The sequence below is a fragment of the Empidonax traillii genome, unplaced genomic scaffold, assembly GCF_003031625.1.
Source record: "Empidonax traillii isolate 1590-97213 ecotype Southwest subspecies unplaced genomic scaffold, ASM303162v1 scaffold424:size506307, whole genome shotgun sequence".
In the NCBI taxonomy this organism is placed as follows: Eukaryota; Metazoa; Chordata; class Aves; order Passeriformes; family Tyrannidae; genus Empidonax; species Empidonax traillii.
In genome coordinates, this window is record NW_020955617.1 from 375830 (window position 1) to 401518 (window position 25689).

Below are 25689 nucleotides of genomic sequence, written 5' to 3' on the forward strand. Positions count from 1 at the left end.
AGGCTGCACACTTCATTGATTTTTAATTAATTTCTGAAGAGACACTGAGGATAAGTGCTGCAGCCCACAGACATCTCTGTATTTATTGCAGTCCACATCTCTATTGATTGCCTGCCTAAGGAGCAGAAGTAATCCATTTTAAATACACTTTCTTGGAGAGAGTGAATGCACTGCACAATACACTCTCTGGGTTGTAATTGCATTGGCAAGAGGTCAGTGGCTGGGGTGAGGAAGAAGTAGTCCGTTGTTCAAATATGCTGCTGCCCTCCGAGCAGGAAAGCCAAGTGATCTCCCTTGTGGACAGTTTGGACCTACAGAGTTGCACTGGGAACTCCTTTATAGGATGTATTTAATCTGCTTGCCTCTTCAGAGGAAGGACCTGGAGCTGGTCTAACTGCAGCAATTAATCTAACGGGAAAAGAATAGCATTCAAAAAACCTGGACAAATTGATACCCTCTCTCTTTGGTTGCCACTTTGAAAAGCATCAAACACTTTCCAGGGGGATGTGATCCACTGGGAGCTGAAACTTGAAGTCTCTGAGCACCCCCCAAATCAGAGGACAGGTATGTTCCTCCTGCTGGCATGTGTAGTACAGATTACTATGATTTGCTTTTGAAACACCAATTCACAGCCTTTGCCATAAGGACTGTGTTCCTGCCAGCCTCTTAACTGTAGTTACTTTACAATGAGTATTTATTGCCCAGCAAGGAGACTTTTGCAGTAATAAATTTGTTATTTAGGCAGTTTCTTATTTAAAGGCTTCTTTCACAGAACAAAGTGCTGACAACAGGTAGCTGCAGTTGCAGCCAAAACTGTGCTAAGTGTTTCTGTGCTTTCTGGACGGAGGTGAGTTGTGACAGCATTAGTGGGCACAGTAGATGGGAAATCCTGGCTTGCAGAGCCCAGGCCCTGTGGTACATCCAGGGAAGGGCATCCCTGCAGCGGAAATGAATCTGAACAGTCAGGCTTTTTCTTACACAGAGGCCTCAGTAGATTTACCCTTTGCTTTTTTCTCCTCCCATGTGCATCCAGAGGACAGTCTCCTGGAAACACCTGACTGGTTTGTGTGCTCGCCTTCCACAGCCCTTGTGAGCAGCAGGTACTGCGGCACTCGTAGGGAGGCATCAGATATGAAGTATCTTAACGAAGTGTTGGGATGACCCTTTACCCAAGAGTCCCTGACTTTATGAAAGTTTTTCCTGTTACAGCTCTGGGTCCTGTTCAGTAATTGAAGGATCCGAAACTCTCTTGGTGTGTGTCTGGCTGCAGCATGTGCATCGCTTCTGTGTTGGCACAGTGAGGGTATGACAGGGGCTGCAAAGCTCTCTCCAGGTTACTGAGGCCTTACTGCTGGTACACTTATTAAAAGCACAGATAGAAGGTACAATTTCTCTCTCTTCTTTGAGCTTCAGTACCCTAAGCTGATCTTCGATTTTCTTCAGAGCTAATAGGAGAACATTCCTGTCCTTTTGGGCACTTTGGGAACAGGGAGAGTAATGTAGCCGATGTCCACACAGCCTAGAAGGCTGGAACACCTGGCCCAGGTGAAGTGGTAACACAGTATGACCCAGTTTGAAGGCACTAAAGCTGGCATAGGAGAGCACCTTGCACCCAGCTGTCTTAAGAAAGCACTGAGGCAATAGTCTTGAGTTAATTGCAAGGTGGAGATTAGATACAACTCCATAGCTCCCTCCCAAAGGAATGTTGTGCTTAGGAATTAACTTTACAGCAGCTGCACAGGTGTGGCTGTAGGCAGCACTAGAAATTGGAGCCACATGCAGTATGGCCAGCATTTTTTGCATCTCATTGCTTATGCTACTTTATGTAACATCTTTCATCAGAAGAACATGAAATGCTTCACAGACGCTTTACGTTCAGCACCAGCTAATCTAGATAGCTGCATTATTTGAGGGAACCTGGGAGACAACTCGAATTTTCTGCAGGAATTCAGGCAAAGGACGTTTGATGATGACAGTGGAACAACGCCCCTTCTGGTGTTGCCAGAGGAGCTTCAGCACCTACCTAGGATAGATAGCTTAATTATAAGGACCCCACAAGCTCTGAATTGAGAACCAATCAGTTCAGCAGTGACCCACTTATCTGTGCTGTTAAGAGGTGAGATGACACCAGACCCATCAAAATGTCTGCTCAGTCCAGTCAATTAAGTATTGAAATGTCATGAGCTTATGAAATTGCTTCTCCTCTTATTTCTTTCTACTCTTTCTCCCTTTATGAATCACCTATCATTTTGGAGTAGTCTGCATTTTTCCTGTAATTCTAATCTAATTTTGTCTCATAGCCTCTTTCCCTTCACTTTTGCTTCCCAAGTTTGTTTTGACCTGTTACGCTTTAGCATCTTTTTTATTTTGTGTCTTGGGCCATAGCTTAACAGTGCAGTAAATCGGGCCTTAGGACTCCTGTTTCTGGAACAAATATGCTGCAGCAGCCACATGATGGAGAGCAAAGATCTCACAACTGACTTCTTTTTACCCAGACTTGCTCTTTGGATGGGTAACTGGCATGTTTATATTGCCACAGCTACTGTGTGTCCTCCTGTGGTTGGTATGAAGCCAGCTCATCCCTGGTTTGTCCTTCAGCTGAGTCAGCCAATGTGCAATCACACTCCCACATGTGAGCAGACAGAATTTGTACTTTTGGGTGATCCACAAGGGGAGAGACGTTAAAACTTACCCGTGTGCAAAACGTCGCCGCTCTTTTCACAGCAGAACCAGCTTGAATTACCCATGCAGGAGTTGGATTGCTGCTGGTTATCTTACCCAGCTGGACTGGGATCCTGTCTCTTGAGTCAAGTGTATAGATAGTCTTGGTGTTGTTTCTGTGTGCGCTGAGCTGTTTAGTCCAAAACGTATGGCAATGCCACAGAAGGACTGTGAGGAAAGGGATATATCAGCAGGCATGAACCCACAGCATCTGCTCTGCTAATGTCACACATGCTTGAGTGCAGGTCTGGCAACGTTTCAATCCTCTGGTCATGCTTAGGTGGACATAACCTGTGAGCCATAGGAAAATTCAGATGCTTATATCAAAATTCTGTCCTAAGGCTGCACCTAAAGATGGACATCTCGAGATAAAAGCACTTTTACCATGAGATGGGGCTTGTTACATATGAACATTGCTTCAAACTTAAACTGTAGAGAAGTGAAACCTTGAGAAAGCTTATCAAGGGAGCAGGAGATGGGAAGAAATACGTTACTATGACATAAGCTTTCTTTGTCTGCCCTTTACCAAAAAGAGAGAGATTAACTTACCCCCTATAAATGGGAACTAATTGACTTCTTAAATACTGGGGATTATGCCACAGCCCTGGATGCAGGACTGGGTGTCCCTTGCCAGTTTTACTAGAGTAAGCAGAACTTTCCAGAAACCCTTGGCAGCTCACCTGGTGGAGGCATGCACGGCACAAAGTGTGAGCCCCCAGCTCGCTCTGGTGGCAGCTCTGGACCAAAACAGAGAGCATCCTTCACTTTCCCTTGGCTAGGAGGGTGACCTCCAGTCCCAGCTCCCAAGCAGACCTACCTGGCACATCACACCTCTGCAGCTGAGTCAGTGTATTTCAGAGCAGTGTCAGCTTTTCCCTCCCACAGCCATCTCTGGAGTAACAGCTACCTGGATGATTCCAGTTGCTCCTGACAACAAAGGGCACCGTGTTTTCCTTGAAAGTCTGTTTAGCCCCAGGTAAAATTCCATGGAGTATGTGGGGGAAGAGATGGATCATTTGAGACTTTCTGCAGTGATTAACATTATTAAGCTAACCTCAAGTTATTAGGATGGTAAGAGAGCAGTCTCCAAGGCTGCAGATTAATGTCCATGAGATTTGAGTTGGACTTGAAATTTTCTTTCTTCCTATACCTGTTTGATGAATCTGCCGTGTGCGCTGGCTTTGGTGGGTGGAAGTTATTATCAAAGAAAGGCAGGCTGCTTTTAATTCCTGAGTGGAATGAGATCAACATGCCCTCAATTTAGAGAAATACTTATATATATTATAGAAAACAACAAAAGGTCTCTCTGGAAAAAAAAAAGTTTGTAGTGGTTTTACTGTGCACTGGTATTGCTAAAGTTCTTTGGGCAGGTGAAGATCTTTATGGTTAACTTTTTTATTTTGAATTGTCTTGCATCATGCAAGATCAAAGACATACGTTAAATTTTTGTTAGTGATTAAACACATGTCAGTTCATCTTCAATAATTATCCCAAAAGGACTTTGTATTTAATTACTTACATACCTGCTTGAATTCCGTCCTGAGCAGTGAATACCTTTTTTTCTGGCAATGAAGTACAGGCATCTGATGGAAAGAGCTTTTAGGCAAGACTCATGCAGTTCAAAGAGTTGGACGTTCCCTGATTGGCAGCTGCCACCTTTAAAACTAATCCAGAAGCATCCTCAAAAACTCTCAGGGAGGTGGGACTCTGAAAAGTCAAAAAAAGTGATGGAAATTGAATTACAGCATCTGAAACAGTCTGTGCTTGTAAGTCTTACACTCTGAGCTATACAAATGGAGGGTGTGCTCAAAAGCTGCCCCCAGAAACTGGTAGACAAATTAGAGCAGCAGAAAATAACACTGGTAATAACAAAATAAGAAAACAGCAAATTATGACCAAGGCAGGATGTCTCAGAGGACAAACCTGTGACTTGCCAGAAAAGCTTCATTTTTCTTTTTAAAAAAATCCCTTTATTCTCCTGTTTCCACCACCAGCCTGACTTTGGTGATACACCTCTGTAGATATCTGCAGCACACGAAGTCCTAGTACTTTATGAATCTAATGTTATATTTTCTACTGCAGTTAAGAACTTGGAACTATCGGAAAGTTGTCCCATTTGACACAAAGTCTTCTTTCCACTGTCCCACTTCTGTTTGTTGCCAGCATGTTATCTCATTTTCAGGTCTGACATTTTTCTTGTAAAGGGAGAATGAGCATACTTGACTGTAGCTGAAGTGACCATTCCAAATCTGAGAGACTCCATAAACACTCCATAATAAAGTTGGGAAATACTTTCTTCTTTTATAGCTCTTAATTATTAACTTTTAGTCTATTCAACAAGGTAGTTTTTGTTTTGTTATTCCTACTCAGCTCTGAAAGTAAACTGATGAGAGCAGGATTCACCTCAGCAAGTAAAACTGGTGATTTCCACTCCCACCCTCAATTGTGAAAGACAAAGGGCTATTCCTCACTCATCCCGAAGTTCCAAAGGGACTTGGTCAAGTTATCTGTGTTATACCTGTTTGCAGGGTATGTTTGACTTTTTAACAGCGTTGGGTTCTGATTCAGAGGGTGATTTTAATGTTGAGGGGTCCTAGCAGTACTTGCATTTCTAATGGCATTCTCTGTGAGGAACCTCTGTCGTGACTGGGATGAGGAAGTGTCAGTGATGGGAAGGCCATGGCTTATTCTTGTGTCCATGTGAGATGAGTCTAGGCTCGAGATAACGGGACAACTGACCATTACCAGATTAATGTCAAAAAATCACCCTCTCAGTGATTTCAGCAGGTAAGTCCCACCCATATTCTGGATATTCTAATCCTTATAATAAAGTGCAGGGTTTCACATTATCATGACATTTTATACTTTGATAATTGTATGGGAATGGCGTAGCTCTGATCTGGACAAGACCTGAAGGGTGTTTCATTTCCTCAGCCTCACAGATGACACCTCAAATGAGTGTCTGTTGGATCAGGCTTTAGAGCATCATTTTACAAACAGATCTCTTTCCATTGTCACAGACGAGGGTCACTTGTAGTTTTGTCTTGTAACTTGCTATTCTCTCATGGGCTTTTGGGGTGGTGATGGCACCAGCTGTGTCATACAGGGAGTATTTTTTATCATACTTCTGTGTCATATTAAAAGATTAGAGATGCATACAGAACTTTTTTCCTACCAGGTTTAAAACTCTCTTCAAGTGATGGGTTTTGGCATAGTATATGTTTAGACAATATGGTGCAGTGAATACTGAAGGATTCCCATTTTTAGATTCTTTTTCTTCTACTTGTATAGTCTCATTTTATTGAATGTATATAAATATATTGAAAATATATGCATATATACCTTTTCGTTTACACTTCTGTCACCCACCTTTAAAACTTGTTGATAGGGTATCAGGAAAATCAAACATGTTTACACCGGGTATTCCTAGGAGGATTTACATTCCTTCAGGTCATGGACTCTGCAGAGGATTTTGTAGCTGTCAGCCCTACATCATCTGTTTTTAGCTTTGCAGATAGCATAGGTGGGAAAAAGCCCTAAGAAGCTTTTTTGACAGAGATGAAGTAAACTGTAAGTAAGTACACTGATACACAGACTGCTACTTCTACCTTCTTTCTGTTGATAAAAGAAAGCCAGGTGTGGTAATATTCAGGCTGGTGGTTAGACATCTTTATAGTTCTTAAGAGAGTGTGAGTTAAGGTTGAATAAAATAGAATCTTACTAAGACAATATTAAATACAGAAGATTGAAATAAATGAAAATGAATGAGTAGAATAAACAATGTAACATGCTAAATTGTTAGCCTACATGTTTAAAGCATAATTGGAAATTAGATATGTAAAGAAGGTAGGATAAGACCAAGGAGGCATGATTAAGAATTTACTTGTTTAACTCTTTCAATGAAGGATGTTTTTGGACACCTTAACATCTGTTCCTGCCATCATTAGCTAAAGACAGGAGGCCAAAGCCTCAGTACAGATCATATGTTACGATCTTAACAAGAAAGAAAGTCCGTTTCTTCATTTCTGTTAAAAGAAATCTGCAATATCTTCATATTATGTCAGTGCCGGTAGGTGCAAATGAATCTATTAAAAAACTATAATTTTATTTGGCCGGATGTATTCTGATGCCAGCAGAATTCTCTCATCAAATTCTCTGGCTTCTTGTGCCCTCATCAGATCCTGCCCACAAAGATCTATTTGCAGGTTTGAACATTTCTTTTCTCCCTCCCCCCACCCATTATTTTGAGGGATTGAGAATTTTGACCAAATAAGGATGGTGGAAGTTATCTCAACGCTGTGACGCTTTAGGAGGACTTCTGTTCATTCTAAAAGTGTGAGATATTTCCTAAACTAAGTAGAAAAGAGATGTAAGCAGCACCTTGAGAGTTCTTGTTCAGGGAGGAGCTCTTCTGCAGTGAAAGATGCAAAACTGAAGGGAGGTGCTTAATGCCATGAAAGGTGGAGGAAGAGATTGTGAGCTGCAGGAGAGAAGTATCTGGGAGGAGCACAAGGCTGCAATCCTGGCTTCAGGGGCAGAACTTTCAGGAACTGCAAAGAACCAGCATAATTTTAGGGAGGGACATGAGACTGGGAGTTTGCTGAAGTCCACCTAATTCCCAGAGTACTTGTTGTGAGTAATATTGATGCTGCCTTGAAGCCCTTTCTGGTTACTGTTCGGTGTTAGAGATGTGAAAGAGGACTTACATGATTTCCCAATCTGTCTGAATTTTATGGGACTCCTTCTGGGGTGATTTTCCTCTATTACACAGTGCCATTGCTATTGCCTGTGCTGTCTTTTTCTGGTTCAGTTTCGTCAGATGGTGATTTCTTGTGCTAAGTAATGGTGCCTCTGGTTTCATGGTGTGTTTGTTGTGTGACTCGCAATTGTTTAACCCATGAGATTTATTTGCCCTTTTTCTGTGGGGTTTAATTTTATGTCAGAAAACATTATGCTTTCAAAGACATACATAGTCAAAAGCTAAAAGTATTGATTTGCAGTTGGCAGGAGGGTGTGTTTGCTTCAACTAGCAGTGCTTCTAAGGAATAATTCCGTTTGCTTTATGCCAAAGAATCCCTGTGTCCCCTTTCAAACTACCTTCATGTTGGCCGCATGAGATAGTGTTTATACCAAACAATCTCCCACATATTTTCAAAGCTTTTAGTGGTGTTTGCACTGAAATTTGTCACCTAAATCCCACAGCACTTTAGGGCCCCATTTGATGCTTTTTGTAAAGACATCCACTTCAACTGAATCATAAAATTGAAAGGGACCTTAAAGACCATCTCATTTCAACCCCCTGCCAAGGATGGGAACACCTTCCACTAGCCTGGGTTGCTCAGAGCTCCATCCATCCTGGCCTTAAACACTTCCAGGGATGGGGCATCAACAGGGGCCATCTGTTTCAGTGCCTCGCTACCTTCACAGGGAAGAATTTCTTCCTAATATTTAATATAAACCTACTCTTTTCAGTTTAAAGTCATTATGCCTTGTCCTTGTAAAATGTCCTACATGTCCTTGCAAAAACTTCCTCTCCAGCTCTCTCGTAGCCCCTTCAGATACTGGAAGGTTCTATGAGGTCACCCCAGAGCCTTGTCTTCTCCAGGCTGAAAAATCCTAATTCTCTCAGCCTTCTGCCGTAGGAGAGATGCTCAATCCATTTAATCATCTTGGTGGCCTCCTCTGGACTCATTCCAACAGGTTGATATCATTTCTGTGCTGGGTAACCCAGAGCTGGAGTCAGAACTGCAGATGGGGGTCTCACCAGATTGGAGCAGAGTGGCAGAATCACCTCCCTTGTCCTGCTGCCCACTTTCTGTCACCAAAGGGCTGCGTTCTGGCCCAGTGCTCATGGGGGGTAGTTTGCTTGGGGATAGGTATGTGTGAACTTCTTAGGCTGTGAAGAGGAATAAAATCTGGACTATGGCTCTGAGTAATCTGGTTGTTTTAACCACTATGTGTGGGTCTCTGAATCATCTGTATTATGAGATAATATGGTCTCTTTGGTATTCAGCAGTGACTTTTTAAAAATTACCATATATATTATACAGAGCTAATATATTAAGAGATAACTTAAGAGTAATTATCAAGTGTGTAATTTCATCTGTAGGTTCTCATAATGATGGTTAATGTCATAAATACCTTTTAATGAAATTACAGCCCTGTAACCCTGCCCAGCTATCCTTCGTGTGTCATATAATTAATAAGACCAAGCTTTGGTGTTATCTCAGTGTCACAAAGCATCATGTAAACTTCCATACTGATGGTAGATGGTTAGTCTCCCACCAGAATAAGAATAAGGTTAAGGCTAGGAAGCTTGAATATATGTTACCTTATCTGTAAAGACAGCTGGATGAGCTTGTTAACAAAAGTACTTCTAACAGAATGTATATGCTCATTAAAAAATGGCCATTCATCTAGTGTCTTATTATAGTACTACAGGCAGTATTGTAAGGGAGTAAAGAGGCAAGGGAGTTTCAGCTAGTTTTTCGTCTAGTCTACTGAAGGTAGTGAAAATTTGCATCCAACTTAAAACCATTTATAAATGGACAAGAACCTTCATCTTGAATTGAAGACACTTGCCTGGAACATAACAGAGCTGGGATTGTTTCCCAGTCTGGCCTAATTTCTGTGGGACTTTGGCTCTTTTGGTTATTTTTATGGTCACCAGATTTCCTGTCTGAAAAAATAAGGACCATAATATTTCTTTTCGTTGTCTCACACTTCTAAATTTTAAACTTACTGAAGCAAACGAGTTATCTCTGTGTGTTATTTTGTTGGGGGGTTTTCCCTTTGGTAATTGAATCTTGTAGAATCATTCACACTGGAGTAGCCAAAGGCCGTCTAATCCCTCCTCCTGCTCAGAATAAGGGCAGTGTTCTGCCCTCTAGGCCATTTCCTCACTGTGAGTACTTGTAAGTGAACCAGATGTTTTTCATGTCACCAGTGAAAGGTACTTCTCAAAAATCATGTAAGATTAATTTTTTTTTTTTCTGTTTTTATTCCTTTAGGGAATGATGTACCTGGAAGAGAGGAGACTTGTCCACCGGGACTTGGCAGCCCGTAATGTCTTGGTGAAATCGCCAAACCATGTGAAAATCACTGACTTTGGCTTGGCCAGGCTTTTGGAAGGGGATGAAAAGGAGTATAATGCTGATGGAGGGAAAGTGAGTACTGAACATGTATGGAAGTAAATTTGTCACGCTGTGACAAACCTCCTGAAGTTTAGGGCCGTGTATCTGCGTGGGACCATTATCTCTGTGGGGTCTGTCAGTGACATAGCAAAGCCCTGTGACAGCACACATAAAAGCTGCTCATTCTTTGTTCAGCGAGCTTCTCAGGTGCTGAAATACAATTGCACGAACATTTCTCACACTCAGATTTTGTTCATATGCTCCATTTTGTGTCTTGTACTGAAGACTTCAGTTCAGTGAGTGATGGATGTTCGAGGGCATTCCTACTGAGCCCGTTTCTCTGCTCAGTGTGCTCCTCAATAACTTGCAATCCCATTTTCCCAGACAAGTAATTTTCCAGGAAGCAAAAGGTAAGGCCACACAACATGTTTCTATCAGTATCATAAGAGAGTTTACCTCTTCTATCACACTGAAAGAGCCTGTGGATATGTTATGTCTGGCATCCGTGTCTCCAATACCATGCTGAATGCCAGGCCACTAAAAGCCAGCTTGAGGATAATTTTGAAAACAGACATTTACCCCTATTACTTTCCAGCATACCACACTACATCCATACAGTGCCTCATCTCATTTCTCTTGCCTTCAGATTAATGCATTATAAAATTCAGAGGGCTGTAAGTACATACTGCTCCTGGCTGCTCCCTAAGCATCTTGAAATTTCGTATTTCAGTGTCACAGAATCCCAAGGGGTTCTGCCTCTCCTGTCATTCTTTTTCCTGGATGTTCGGTTTCCTTTCTGTCTACTTGCTAACTGTGTTTTTCAGTGCTCATTTATGCCCTTGTCTGGGACAAACAGCTGTTGCCAGTGTGTGCTGTTCTCTGGGATGGGCTGCTGCCTTGTTTGTGTGGTTGCTGCCCTTGGCATCTGCTGCATGGATCACATCAGCAGTTCAGTCACTGAGGTGAAGAGGGTGAGAAGAGTCAGTGGTGCGTTCCCACTTCCCCATGGAAAGAGGTCTACTGGCAGGGAAGGTGTTTTCCCTGATTCCTTCAGTTCTCTAATCCTGTTTTCAGAAACCCTTCTGCTTCTTCCCTCCATCAGCCAGTGAATGACAGAAAATGAGTTGATCTGTGCAAACCAGCTGTTCCTGGCAGCTGTGTCTTGGACTTGTGAGGCCATTCACGCTGCTGAGAGCTCTGGAGCAGGATTTACATGTCAGATGTATTGCTTCATTCCACAGAAATATTCTGTGAAATCCAGAAGACATAGGCAGCTTCAAGTTGTATTGAGAGCATGCTAAGGGAAATTCAGACTGAGCCATCAAGCGGTTCATCAGGTTGCCCACAAAGGTCACGCAGTTTCCATCCTTGAAGGTTTTCAAGGCCAGAGTTGATAAAACCCTAAGTAACTGGGCCTGATCTCATAGTTGAACCTGCTGTGAGTCTGAGGTGGGACTAGAGGTGTCCTGAGATTGCTTCCAACCTGAGTTGCCTCATGATGAACAAGGCAGCCTTTGCTCCTTTGACAGTTGTTCGACAGATATGTGGAACAACCCAGCCATATTTAACGGGAATGAAAGTGGTGCACTTTTGCAGTGCTTACTGTCTTTGCAAAAGCTAAGCTAACCTGATTACAGGGTGCTATTTTTGCCATAACTCTATGGGTTATGCTCATTAGTCAACTTCATGGAAGGTATTTTCGTAAGGATTTGAATGAAGGCACATCCTCTGCTTTTACACCCACTATCTGTTCATATTCTCTCTGCAGTTAAATATCTCTTTGGTTTATTCCAATACCTCATCCATAGTTCCCAACTCATACAAGTCTCTGCCAGGTAAAAATCTGTTAAGATATTGATGGGCTGAGCTGGGCCCATCAGGCCAGCTCAGGAATAGGAAACACCATGAATCCCATTTTAACACAATCTCAAGAGGGTGGACCCTTATGCCAAACTGAGGTTTGGTTTGCCTGCACACCCTTCTCTTGTCAAAAGAGATGAGCTTCCCTAAGGGTGATTCACTTCTGATTTGGTTTTAGGAGCAGCTTTTCTCCCTGCAGTACTGATAAGAGAACCGGGACAGCTACATTCCTAACAAATATTAGGAGTTAGAAATTAAGCACTGTAAGTTCTCCCCATTGCCTGTTTACCCTGATGATGGGGGCTATGCAGTATTATGGATGCTGCATTATTAACTTGCCTCATTAGGGAACAGTTTAGATAGCAACGTCTGGTGCTGTAAACTGTTGAGGCAAAAGAGCTTTTGCATTCCACCTTCTCTGCTGCACTTCTCATTTAGGGGAATTGGATGCAGTGGTTTGTCCCATCTTTGCACAGGTTAGATGAAAACATGAGTTGTTCCACTCTGTCTGAGCCAATAAAATTGAGAAGTTCTGCAGGTAATCAGTTCATGTTTTTCACCTCCACATGTTTTATGAGGCAAAGACCCATTCCAGAGGGCAGGAACAGCCATTTCCTCTGCTGGGTAGTGCTGCTTTTTTCTATAAGCTTGCATTTGAAAAAGGAAACAGGAAGGAAACTGATGTCTTAATGTAGGATCCGTCTGTATTGTTTTAATAATGTATTTCTAAGGGTACATTTCTCTTGTCTTTCCCTAGATGCCAATTAAGTGGATGGCTCTGGAGTGCATACACTACAGGAAATTTACCCATCAGAGTGATGTTTGGAGCTATGGTAAATCTTCATGTGATGAATTTAAAAATTTGTGTCTTTTAAAGCATTAAACCCAGTTGTGTTACTATGTTAAAAAGATACTCTCTTTTCCTAAAGGGGTTAAATCCAGTGGAGTTTGCTTTTCTTAGGTTTTTATTTCTTTTTTTTCTTTAAATGTGTAACTAGGCAGCAGTTGTTACTGTCTCCTGTGTTACTTCCCTGCTAACTAAAATATATTATCATGGTGTTTCCTGCTGGGATGAGTGCTGTAAGGTCTAGTCTGGTAGCAGTTTGGCTGATAATTGTGACTGAAGAAGGCCTCTTTCAGCTTAGACACACATTCATAAAAATATGGCTGCAGGTCACAATTTCAGGCAGTCTTTGAAAATCTCAACTTCAAAAACCATGAATGTCAAAAGGCATTTCCAGACTTGTGGGACTTTCTGCACCTACAGTCAGATAAAAGAGAAATTGTCATAATACAGAGCAAATATGGCAAGGGAAAGAAAAAGAAGAGACAAGCTCTCCAGCCTAACTAGGAGAAGCATCCATTTAACTTCACAGATAACTTGGGAATTGGTGACCTACCCCCCCCCCCCCCCCCAAAAAAAAAAAAATTGTATTTGAGAAATTAGAGGTTTGTTTAGCCTTGTTAATTGTTATGCAGATGAGCTGCTGTGCCACATCTGCTGAGATGTCTGCCTCTTTATCTCATATAGCTATTACTAATAAAATCATGTATACCTTTATAAATGGCAATTTTCGGCAGTATCTAAAGCTGTGGTGTCCTATTTACATTTCCCATTGCCATATCATTTTGAACCAAAAGGGTGTACAGTTCTAGTAATTACTCACTTTTACCTGTGGGGAGCAGCAAAAGACACTGTTTGCTGGGACTGGTTAGCTGCCCTCTTCTAGTCAGCTGAGAAAAACCTGTGAGAGTTAAATTGATCTTGTAAAGCTGCTCTTTTTCTTCAAATTCTGTATCCTCCGGATCACTTGGAAAAAAATATGCCTTCATTTGTGAAATTCATTTTAAAGGCAGAAAGCCCAGAACATCTATAATCAGAAAGGACAAGACCATAAGCAGTTGACAAGTAATGGTTATTGAATATCAACAAAGAGGTGAATGAGTGTGAAATAAATATGTGTTTTATTCATATGGTAATTTTGCTCATCACCTTTAACATTAGCTTGACAGCTGGAAAAATACGGTAATAACCTGGAGGTGTGTTTAAAATGACCAAATAAAAACTTGAAGAAACTGGTGTGAGAGCAGGATTTTCAATATTTAAGATTTTGTTTGGGGACAAATTCTGTTACTTATGATATATGATCTTTATTTCCAGCTCCGAAGCCAAATCCTATGGCTTTTTAAAAAGAGAATCTTGGGTTTGTAGCACAGCACTATCATAAACTCAAATCTAGAACGTGGTTTAAGGACAAAAATAATACAAGTGCCTGTGAATGACTTACAGGGCAAAGACAATGATATAATGTTAGTCAGTGCTGTACTTTTGTGGGAAATTGATGCTCTAAGTTAGGGAACATCTGCATTTTTTCCCCTTAAAATAATAGAGTACATCAGCCATTCATTTCCCTTTTTGATGTGATAAAAGAGTGTGATGCATTCTTTTGTTATTGCATCCATTTACAGTACCACTGTTCGTCTCAGACCTTTCTCTCTTGTGCCTCACGACTATCATGCTGCTTTTTACATCATTTTTACAGTAAAAATGAGGGAAGTTGCTTTCGAAGATTAACACAGAGTGCTGTTTGACCATTTTCCAGTGCTTTTTTAGTGGCAGATTGTTGTGGTTTAAGCCCAGATGGCAACTAAGAACCACGTAGTTGCTCTCTCAACACCCCATTTCCCTGCCAGACCAGACTTCAGTGTTTTCACAGGCACTGGTAAAGAAGAAGAGATTGCAGTCCAGAACTGGGCCAGAACACTGCACTGTAAGGGAAACTGAGTAGCATGACCTCAAATATTGACACTCTTTTTTTTTTTTCTCTGTCTAGGAGTCACCATCTGGGAGCTCATGACCTTTGGTGGGAAGCCATACGATGGAATCCCAACTCGGGAGATCCCTGATCTCTTGGAGAAGGGAGAGCGTCTGCCCCAGCCTCCAATCTGCACTATTGACGTTTATATGGTGATGGTGAAGTGTGAGTAATTGTAACATTTAATATCCCTGTGCTGGCTGAGAGAGGGACATTGGTTTAGAACATTTGTGTCTGCAGTGTCCGACAGTGCTGGGGAATAGGACAGGTTGCTTCAAAACAAAAGCTTCCCAAGATACTGTAAATTCAATTTAAATACTATATGCTCATCTTTTGCAATTGCAGATGATACAGATTTATCTGTGAAGGGCCAAGTTAGCTCAGCTTCTTATGACTGTCAGATGGTATCTCAAATTCTTGCTGTGAAGTCAAAATTGTATGCTTGTTATTGTAAACCCTTGTCATTTGCATGACAATTAATTTTGATGTTAAAAAAGATAGTATTACAGGTAATTATGGTCCATTGATACCCAGCCAGTGAAGGTTGTGAGGAGGAATGCTCGTTCCAAATATTGAGGAAAGAAATTGCAAAGGTTTTATTGTTAGCAACAAGAATTAGGATTGCAATAGTAATAATAAAAAGTAAAAGTAATAGAAGAAATACTACAGAGAGGATTACTTTTTTATCATTCTTAGTCCAGTACAAGAATTTATGAATATTTTTACTTTAGCAGAAAAGGAAAACCATCTGCACATGATTTCTTCTTACTCTTTTATCTCCAAGATACCCTCACTAGTGACAGTATCCTCCAAGGTTATGCTTCTAATTTAAAAAGAATTAGAAATATCTCTCTGATGTTTCTGGCTTAATTTAAGTAAGATTAACATACAGACATCTCATCCATCTTCTATACTCCTTTCCCTTTTGCATTGTACACAAAAGTTGTGAAAAAAAGAAAAGAAAACTAGAAGAGGTAAATAAAGTATTTTCTGGAAACAGTTGTAGTGTACATGCAGGTGTGGGAGTTGTCTGAACAGTGCAAGGGATTCATGTTGATTGAGTGCAAAAATGTCCCATCTGGTGAGATTTCTAATAAGCATGAGACAAATCTCAGTGGACAAAAGGAAGCCCTAGGAGATGTGGTAATCTGGGAGATGAAAGGTTACAGCTTAATGCACAGACTGTAATGTTTGTGTGAAATTCATTATAAGTTTAGTAGCTTTCTTTTTCCCTTGTTGGTCACTCCTTTGGCTAAATAACACCTAGGAGATAAGGCCTGCTTCCATTAGCACGCCTGGAAAGAGCTAACGTGCTCTTGGGAAGCTGCTGATAGGATCTTCCATTAGAAAAAAATGACAGAGAGAAACTAGTTGCTGGTGGTGACTGCCTATATTACCTGCTTGTTTTGCAAAAGTTATTAGCAGGGATTGAGAATTGTTGTTCCTAATGAATGTTTCTTGGAGAGTGAAGGACAAAGGAATCACCCTGTATTGAAATAGAATAATCTCTAGTGCCTTGTGCGAGGGCTGTGCTCATGATGCAGACAGGTGAAAGGCAGATGTCAGGTCAGTCCTCCTGTAGATCTGCTGAGCACCTCTTTAATCCGAGTCACTGTGGGACAGGACATCAGTTAAAGTAAAAGTGTATTTAGAAGTAACTTGGTAGTAAATCCACTAGACTCTTATGAGATCAGATTCATTCTATTAGAGGTTGGACACATCCTTAATAAAAGATAGTCAGTGCTGACATCTAAATGGGCAAGAGAGAGAAAATTGCAAGGAGTTGTTGCTGTCTCTGGGGCAGAGAGGAGCTCAGCAAAGTAAGAAAAAAATCCACGCAGTAAGGAACAATCTAGTCTGGCCAAACGTAGCTGTTTTCCATTTTATGCACTGTAGAATTCTAGATTTCCATTTTTCTGGGCTCTTTATTGCAACTTGTCTTTAGGCTGGAGCTATCAAGGACTTCAAACTTGTGCATTTTTAAAAACGGAATGATTTCTTCCCTTGACGGTTACCTCTATCATCTGTCCCCAGGCTGGATGATAGATGCTGACAGTCGGCCAAAATTCAAGGAGCTGGCTGCTGAATTTTCTAGAATGGCTCGAGACCCTCAGAGATACCTGGTAATTCAGGTAAGCAAGTCTACAACATCACAGGGGGCCAAAAAAAATACTCTGTCCGTGAAACCTTAGAGGGTGTAGCCTGCCTTTGAATCTCTTGAAATTCAAAACGCTCTTGAACTTAAAGCAAACAGTGACCACAGTATTATACTAGCATGGAGTAGAATAGCCAGTGTCAGTATCTCTAAAACAATAATATTAATAATACAGTAATCTGAGATTCTCTTCCTAAGCTTGTATTTATTAGCACATATACAGGAACTGGCTTTGCAGGCTGCCTGGTGCTTTGCATTTTCTCATGAAACTGGGGACAAGTTTTGTCCACTGATGGACAGTGCGTCTATCTTTAGACATAGGACTTGTTTGGCTCTACAATTGATCACGCTGAATCTTGGAGGATTATCCTGAAAACACTTTTCCCTGCACTGCTGAGATCACAAGAAAGTTTCTTTTCATAGCCTAAACACGAAGATTTCTCAGAAGACAGGGAGTTCTGTCGCACTGGTACCTCTCGCGCTCGAGAGAAGCTTCTCTCTCTGTTCTCCTTAGGCTGTGCAGACTGTAGGCTTCACATCCCTGTGACAGAGCCACACCAGCATGGTTCATCCCGTGGAACTGCACTGTGCCAGCAGTATCTCTTGAGTCCATCAAGCTGGAGCTGTGTGTGACTGAGTAGAGGTGTGCGCCCTTTCAGACCTTCTGTGGAAGCCTAGAGTTCTGCTTGTGTTGTTGACAGCTCAGACTCAAGCCACAGAAAATGCATCTGATTGCTAAGGTCCTTAGGTGGCCTCAATGTGTGAACAGTTCAAATGAAAATGAAAACTGAAGAGAAGTAAGGTGATGGTGAAATACCAGAGACCAGAGCACGGGAATGGTTTGATCCAAGTAATGATACTCTGGGGCTGTTATGCCATATCTGCTCCACACCATGGAGCACAGGGCAGAAGTGCATCCAGCTGGTCCTCAGTTTCCCACTGATGTAAGATTTCCTAGTGGAAGAGCCTCCAGAAGCACAGTCACTGCCACTTCGTGTCTCCTGGTTGCCTGATTGCCTCTGAATGTACTGCCAGTCTCACCGAATGGTGTTTCATTTGACCGTGTAGATGCACTAGACAGCTCATGGTGCGTTCCTGCACGGTGGGAAACACACACTGCTCTCCCATCTTCAGCTGAAGTAAAATACAGTTTGAAAGTAACATACTAGTTTAAGAGGATTTGTGGTGCTGAATGTGGAATTTCCTCAGCAGTACTCTGTAAGTTCAGCAGATGCAAGTGATTCTGGAAAAATCAGTTTGATTAAATGACTTCATTATATAGGACGTGTCTCCTTACTCCCAATACTTCTTCCCTCCCTTTCTCCCCCTGCTCTTCCCTCCCCGATTGCATTGTTTGGTGGGTGTTTTATCCTGTGAGGCTCCTCTCCAATGCTCCTTGCAGGCAATATGTGCTCTGAGCTTCTGGAGGAGACCCCAGGGTAACTCCATCGCATTGGTATCTCTGCCATCATGACTCCCCATTCCTCCCAGATGCAGTCAAGAATGACAAGCTTCCCATCGAGCTTTTAAACTGCTCTGAATGCACCCTACAGCACAGCCGTTATTCCCAGCTTTATTCCACATGTAACATTGTAGTTCTTAAGGAGTGGGAGAGAATTCTTTAAACGTGCAGTGAAGTTGAGCATTGTTTCTATGGTTTCTTAAGTGTTTGGGTTATGGGCTGCCCTTTGTGATGTTTTGTGGCACCAAACAAAGTGCAGCCCAGGTTTGCCTCTCCAGCTTGTAGGCAGTGTTTCAATACAAACACATGTTTCTGTTGTTGTCTGCTTTGATTTTTATTTGGTTTAGCTCTGCTATATTTTGCAGAACTTTCCATATGGATGGAGCAAAATTTATCCTCAAAGTCCCTAAAAATACAAATTAAAATAAATACCCAGATGCAACAGTTTCCATGCTTTCCCCACCTCTCCGAATTTCAGCCTAAATAGCTGAGATATTTCACAGAATCACAGAATCAGCTGAGTTGGAAGGGACCTACAAGGATCATCGAGTCCAATTCCTGGCCCTGCACAGGACCATCCCCAAGAGTCACACCATGTGCCTGAGAGTGTCATCCAAATGCTTCTTGAACTCTGTCAGGCTCGGGGCTGTGACCACTGCCCTGGGGAGCCTGTTCAGTGCCCAACCACGCTCTGAGTGAAGAACCTAATATCCAACCTAAACCTGCCCTGACAACTTCGGGCCATTCCCTCAGGTCCTGTCACTGGTCACCACAGAGCAGAGATCAGTGCCTGCTCCTCCTCTGCCTCTCATGAGGAAGTTGTAACTGCAATGAGGTTTCCCCTCAGTCTCCTCCAGCTGAATGGACCAAGTGCCCTCAGCCACTCCTCATATGGCTTCTGCTCAAGGCCCTTCACCATCTTCATTGCCCTCCTTTGGATGCTCTCTAATAGCTTGTACCATATCTTATCTGTACTTACTTCACAAATACATCAGAACTTGGATCAGAAAGTGAGCTTGTATGGGAAAAGGAGAGAAGAAAGAATAAAAGCTGGATCACAAGAACGCCAAAATGGCTTTGCTTGATTTATGCAGTTATTCCATTTCTGTCATCGTATTCCAGTTTAAAAAAAAAAAAAATCAACAAATTATGTGGATGTGGTGCTTTAGAACAAATAAAACAGCATCTGTGGTCCCTGCAACCTGGCTGCCAGGGCATGAAAGAGGCTGAAGGAAAGGCTGTTTGGGAAATTAATCCATCTGTTGACTTTTTTCCTCTCTCAATATTATCTGTTTAGGGAGATGATCGTATGAAGCTCCCAAGCCCTAATGATAGCAAGTTCTTCCAGAACCTTCTTGATGAGGAAGACCTGGAAGACATGATGGATGCTGAAGAGTATCTTGTTCCTCAAGCCTTCAACATCCCTCCTCCCATCTACACGTCCAGGACAAGAATTGATTCCAACAGGGTAAGAGCAAGCTCTGACATAAAATATTTGTTAGTGTAAAAGCACAAGTAGAGATTTAAGTTACTCAGGCCAGCGCTGCTTTGGGAATTACAAGCTCCCATTATAAAGAGAGTGGCTATAAAAATGTTGTCTTTGGGTTCCCTGTTCATTGTGCCTCAGTGAATTCTAAATTAATAGCTCAGCCTTGAGTGAACAAAGGCTCGACTTGGGCTGCCTCTCCTGAAAGCACAGCTGAGGCTCGTGGAGTCAAGCAATGTTGTTTCTCCGCTGCAATGGGCCAGGAAGTGCACAGCCCTCGTGCCCCCATCCCTGCAATCCTGTTGTCTTGACAGGGTTGGCACTGATGTAAATGAGGGCAGCTAGAATAGATTTAGATAATGCTGCTTTTGTGTCTGGAGCCAGATTTCAGAGCCAGCCTCTTTTCCCCTTTGTATGTGATTCTTTCATGGCCCTCTTTCACCAGTGTGTGTTTCTGCTGAGCAGGTCACAGATATCAGCGTGCTGGTCTTTGTAACATCCCTGTCAGGGGGACATGAGGCACAGAGAGTGTTCAGGTGGAATTTAGCTCAATAACTAACCATCTAAGGGATATAGTCTATGCTCTTCACCTAGCCTTCGTTTTGTGTCATTGGAATAGCATGGGTACATCCAGTGGGTGATGATTGCTGCCTGCCTTGGACATTTACAGTGGCATGAGTAACATTCTAGAGGTGTCTTTCTCTATCCACTAATTACTGACAGCTGCAGAGCAGTCTCAGAGCTGGTGTGTGATCTCTGGTGAGTTGGATTCTGTCCTACATGCCTTCAAGGCCTTGGTGCCACATGAGCCCTGCTCCAGGTGGGGAGCCGAGGTCAGGTCTCTGGAATTTATTTTCACTTCTCAACAGCCTGCCCACAGCTCTGACCTCTGCCTGTTCTTGTGCTTGGCTCCATCCTTTTAACAGTTTAGGTGCCATCTCTCCTCACAAAACTGAGAGATGATTAAATGCATTACTAATGTGAGGGCATTCACATGGGCATCAGGTGTATTTAGTAATTAGGGACTTGTTTTCTCTCCAGGCTCCTTTCAGTGGAAAATCACACTTTAAATACTAAATACAGTACCTCTGAAATGTTGGCATTTATTCCTCGTGGTTTAGAAAACCTTTGGACCTCCTTACATAGTTCCAAGTTCATACTGTGGTGTGAACTGATTACACCATGTGAAACAAGGAAGAGGTGAGTGAGAGTCAAGAGTGTGTAAGCTGAGTCAGTATTGAAGGTCCTTACCCTCTCCTGAGGAAATCAGTGGTTTTCTGGATTAAGGAAGAGAAAATCTGATCTTAAATAATAGTCATTTCTTAAAGGAACTGCTATTGTTTTAAAGGCAAGGACACTAGAGAGGTCTGGATTTATGTAGCATTTCTCCTGTATCACTGGAAGGCAGTGAAGGGGGGATGATGCAGGATTTAGCAATAGGCAGGAAACTTCTTCTTTATGGCAACAAGATTTAATTTTTAGTGTTGATGTCGATCTGAAATAAATCAGGTTTTCTCCTAGCTGTCTCTGGAGAGGTTCTGTTTCCTTCTGAGAAAAGAAGGAAACTGCAGCACTTACCTTTGAAAGGTACTCACTGTCACACTGATGCAAAACACTGTGGCTTCATCTGACACGGTGGAGCACTGCAATTTGCACCAACGTAGTGTTGAGAGAGCAGAGTCTGACATATTAGGTTTGTTATATTCATCTCACTCCCATATTTTCTGTTAACACTGAGGTACGTTCAAAGGAGAAAGGATTATAGGAAAATGTACTTGCCTTCTCAACAGTCCCTTTTGCTTTACATCTTTGGTCCCAGGTGAGCAGAGGAGTCCACTAGAGCTGAGGGAATTAATTCCAACAAAAATCCTAGAGTAAATATTCCGAAAGATTTATTTAAAATGGGTTGTTGGGACGGCCAGTGTGCTCAGTGGGATATTCATGGAATGCAAACACAGGCATTTGTTGTTATTATTATTCACTAACATTCAGAAATTCTTAAATGTACTGCTAGCACTGCCATACAGGGGTGCACCTGGATTGCAGGAAGGCCACAGCACCGTGTTCCTGGAGGGGCTTGGGACCAAGCTGAAAGCCCTGTAGGATCATAGCACTTCTGGTTTCCTTTGCAGAGAGGTGCTTTATGGAGGTAGTACCTTTGTTTCCTCACAGTGCAAAAAGCTATGTACCTGTCTGTTGTTTTTGTGAAGCACTCAGTTTCTTGTTAACTATTCTTTTTAGTGAAGATTCATGTTGATTTAAGCAAAATACACAATAGCTCCTTTAAGGTAATAGTGCATCTGTTGTGCATAGTTCAGTACAGATGGGTGTCAGCCACAGGAATCACATGGAATTGAAATTCTGTCAGAACTCTCTACCTGCAGTTGTCTGATTCTGTCTTGGTGTTTCCTTTGGATAGTTTGTGATTTATGCTTGTTTAGTGTGCTGCATATTAATACTCACAGACTCATTATGGTGCTGCTGCACCCATAGATGCCAAATGAATTGATACAGCTTAGGTAGTTTTTGCTCACTGTGTCTGGCAAATCGCATTTTATGGGGAGATTGTGAGGCAGTTTGGTGAAGGAAAATGCAGACAAGAGCTACATGATCTTCATGTCATTTTCAGAGATCAGAAGCATGAAAGATACCATATTTCCTATCTTAGCCGTTCCAGTGGCAGTTTCAGTGGAGGAGTCAGTTATATGATGGCAGGGCACTGTGCTCCTTCCCTGGGGGCATTGTACTGACAGCTTTAGTTGAAAGTTCCAGCAGTATGACTGGAACATTCCAACATGTCTGGCTACAGGGGACGGAAGTCTGCAGAAAGAAAGCAGGGAGATCGTGTAGCTCCTCACATTTAAGCTTAGAAGACAGGGAATGAAGGAAGAGCAGGAGTATTTACTTTCTCAGGAAAGCTCTGAAGTTTCTCTAGGGCGGCCTCAGATCTAAATCCTTGCACTTTGCTGCCTGGGAGAGGCACCACTGAATGAGGCTTCATAAAACACTGCTTGCCTTCTCGCTCCCATGTGAAGAAAAAAGTTATTTGGATGTGAATTAATAGCACAGAGCTTCAGCCCATAGAAAGAAGACTGGAAAGAGGGAAACCTTCCATGGAGTTTCCAGCTCCCTGGGAAGCATCACATCCTCCTTCCTCCAAGGATTACAGAGATTTATGAAGCTACAAGGCTCAGATACAGCTTCAGCATTTCCATCACACCCACACTGGCTTCATATTAGCCCATCCTGTGGACCTGTGCTGCTGGGAGCAGAAACCCACACAGGGTCTGGCCCATAACAGTGGCCTCTGTTATGAAGTCCAGTCTAAGACTGCTGCAGCTTTTAAATAAAAATTAACATCCTAAGCTAAATTGAATTCGTTCATTGGATCTGAAACTCTTCAGTTGCAATTTCAGCTCTTTGGCTTTTTCCAGTTTTTATTTTTTGCTGTCTAGGGATACTCGAGAAATACGGAGTTTTAGAGGCTCTGTGCTTCTGAGAGATAAGCTGAATTCTCGGCAGTGTTTCCATGAGCACAGGAACCCAGCTTGTGCTCAAGTGTCCGACGTTCACATCCATTAGATGATTCATTCAGGTATTTGTAACGAGTACTGTCCTGTGTGCACAGAGATAATAATACAGAAAGCACTCTGTGTACCCCATGATGCCTTTAGCTCTAAATCTTTGGCTAATTCCTGCTGAAAACTGTCTATACTGTTTATTACTCACGGATACCGTCCCTCTAATTTTATTCCATGCACTGTATATCATGCAAGCATCTGCCAACCCTGCAATTAAATATCAAGCAATTTTTTTTTCAGAGATGTCTAATCTGTATATCCAAGGGGACTATCCTGCTTGGCTGAAGTGGACTGTGCTACACCAAAAGCCAGTTTTCAGGTCTCTGAGCATTATTTGGTGTGCCCTTGCACATCCCTTGACCTAAGTCCTGGTGTGGCCTTAGGTCTGGTGGTGCTGCATGGCTGAACATGTGGATAAAAAGATTATTCCAAAGAGAAACCAGGGAAAGAGTTATCTGTGTGATTAATTCGTTCTGGCTTCTACATTTGAAAGGTAGCCTTTTTCAAATCACAAGGCAACAAAGGAGATGGTTGGTAGTGATTTTCAGATGTGTTTCACGTCAGTGTGGTGTATGGCATCTTTCCTTCCCCAGCTTATCACAGACAGTAGGGACTGTTCACCCAGTGGGATCACTACCAGAATTAAGTGACTTTTATTAGACTTTCTGTGAAAGGGCTGAATTTCTTAGGCACCTGCTTGTAGTGCTCCAGTGGGAGATCAGATCTGCAGTCTAATATGATCTCCTTCCCATACTGAAATACAACAGGCTGTAAGCTGTCTTCAGGTACAGGCAGAAGGAGGGATTTTGGAGAGCAGTCAGGGAGGCCCTTCCTGGAGTGTCAGCACAGCTGGGCTAGTGTGAGAGGTACTGCCAACTGCAGGTGAGGAGAGCCAGCAGTTGCTTATACGATCCTTTCCCTTGGCAAAGCAGGCAATAGGAGGAAGTCCTGATTTGACCACGATTCACCTTTGTCCAGGGCTTTAGTAGCACCTGCTCCCCATTTCTTTTTTTTGTAAGAAAAGGCAGCTAAGTGTTCCTGCACAAGCTCTCAAGGTAAGTTATTTCTCCAGGGGTGTCCTGGCCACGTGGAACTGATGGCAGTAAAAGTGCTTCATCCTAAAGTCAGTACAAAATTTTTGTGAAGAGATATCAAGGCTAGATGGGACCGTAGAAGCACTTTGTCCAACCTTCTGGCATAGCATAGCCCAGAACCTCTTGTCTCCTAATTTCTGAATCAAGTGTAAAAATTCTGTTTGAGGTGGCATTTGTCTTTTAGAAAGATTGTCTTAACTGTATCAGGTAGGATGGAAAATACATCACAGTGTAGAAAAGTCTCACTGGGCAGTGAATGCTGACCTTTTAGCAGGGTTTGGACTCTCTTTCTTTCTGCTCTGCACCCTTTTTTGTGCTAGATTTAGAGAGCTGCCACTTATCAAAAACCTCTTCTGTTTAAAGGGCTTTTAAATAAGATAGTACCATTGGTATGTTTGCTGTTAAAAGATTACAACAATTATCTTTTCATGTGGTTTGTTCTTGGTGTTTGCAACCCTTCTGCTTCTGCAATATCTTCCCAAAACTAATATGACCAAATCTCTTCTTAAATTTGATACCTATTACTGCAGTCTGTCAGTTTGTGGGCTTTTTTATTTATTTCTATCCAGTTTCATTAATTCCTTCTCCTTAAGAGGTGATAAAGAAACTTTCTGAAAATCTTAGTAGTAATTTTTTTGCCTCTCTACTAGCCTCTGTCACTTCCTTATGCAAGTGTTGCAATGAACTCTCCAATGCCAGAATAAATAATCTTGTAAATTAACTAGACATAGCTTCAAAATATTTTATAATGTCTCAGTTTATTACACTGACACTAACTAACAGTATATGAGCTCTCTTGCTTTTTGAAAAACTGCTTGATTAGTTAGGAAAGTTTATATGAAGCCTTTCTGTATGACTTCTGTCGAGTACTACATTTTGTATTTTTCTCGTAGGGTCTAGGCAACTGGCTGCATTTACTGCCTTCAGACTTTTAGGGTAACTCTGGAAGTCCTACCAAACTCTCTTTCAAGATCTTTAATTCCAATTTTCTGCTTTCCTAAGTTTTAATGACGTCCTAATGGTAGGAGGCTCTTCTCCGTTCTGCTCTGCCTTTTACATTAAGCAGTTCCCAGTAGATGTTAGTGGGTTTTTAGTGTCTGGTAGACCACCACAAGTATTTTACCTACTGTAATTTTTTTCATCTGGAAAATTCCTCTTTGTCTGTTTCTTGCCTTTGTTGGAAGTGTGGATAGCATCAGACCATCTTTGTCCATGAAAAGCAAGAGGTAAACCCAGATTAATACTAGTCAGCCTAATTTCATTACTCAGGGTGAAGTAGTAGTGAGAGTAAACATACAAAAATACACTGTAAAATACATTACCTGAAAAATTATTTCAGTCTTAATAATTTACATGAAAAAGGAAAGCTTCTCACAAAATA

The 25689-nt window shown here is 42.0% G+C and overlaps 1 protein-coding gene across 2 annotated transcripts in view; it reads left to right on the forward strand.

The window, feature by feature from the left end:
- ERBB4 (erb-b2 receptor tyrosine kinase 4) overlaps positions 1 to 25689 on the forward strand; it is a 369309-nt gene that overhangs the window by 324404 nt on the left and 19216 nt on the right. For both annotated transcript variants that reach the window (XM_027894313.1, XM_027894314.1), the window contains exons 20-24: positions 9732 to 9887; positions 12472 to 12547; positions 14549 to 14695; positions 16565 to 16662; positions 19445 to 19615. In XM_027894313.1, coding sequence (XP_027750114.1) covers positions 9732 to 9887; positions 12472 to 12547; positions 14549 to 14695; positions 16565 to 16662; positions 19445 to 19615 — 648 coding nt within the window. The remainder of the gene's footprint in view (positions 1 to 9731; positions 9888 to 12471; positions 12548 to 14548; positions 14696 to 16564; positions 16663 to 19444; positions 19616 to 25689) is intronic.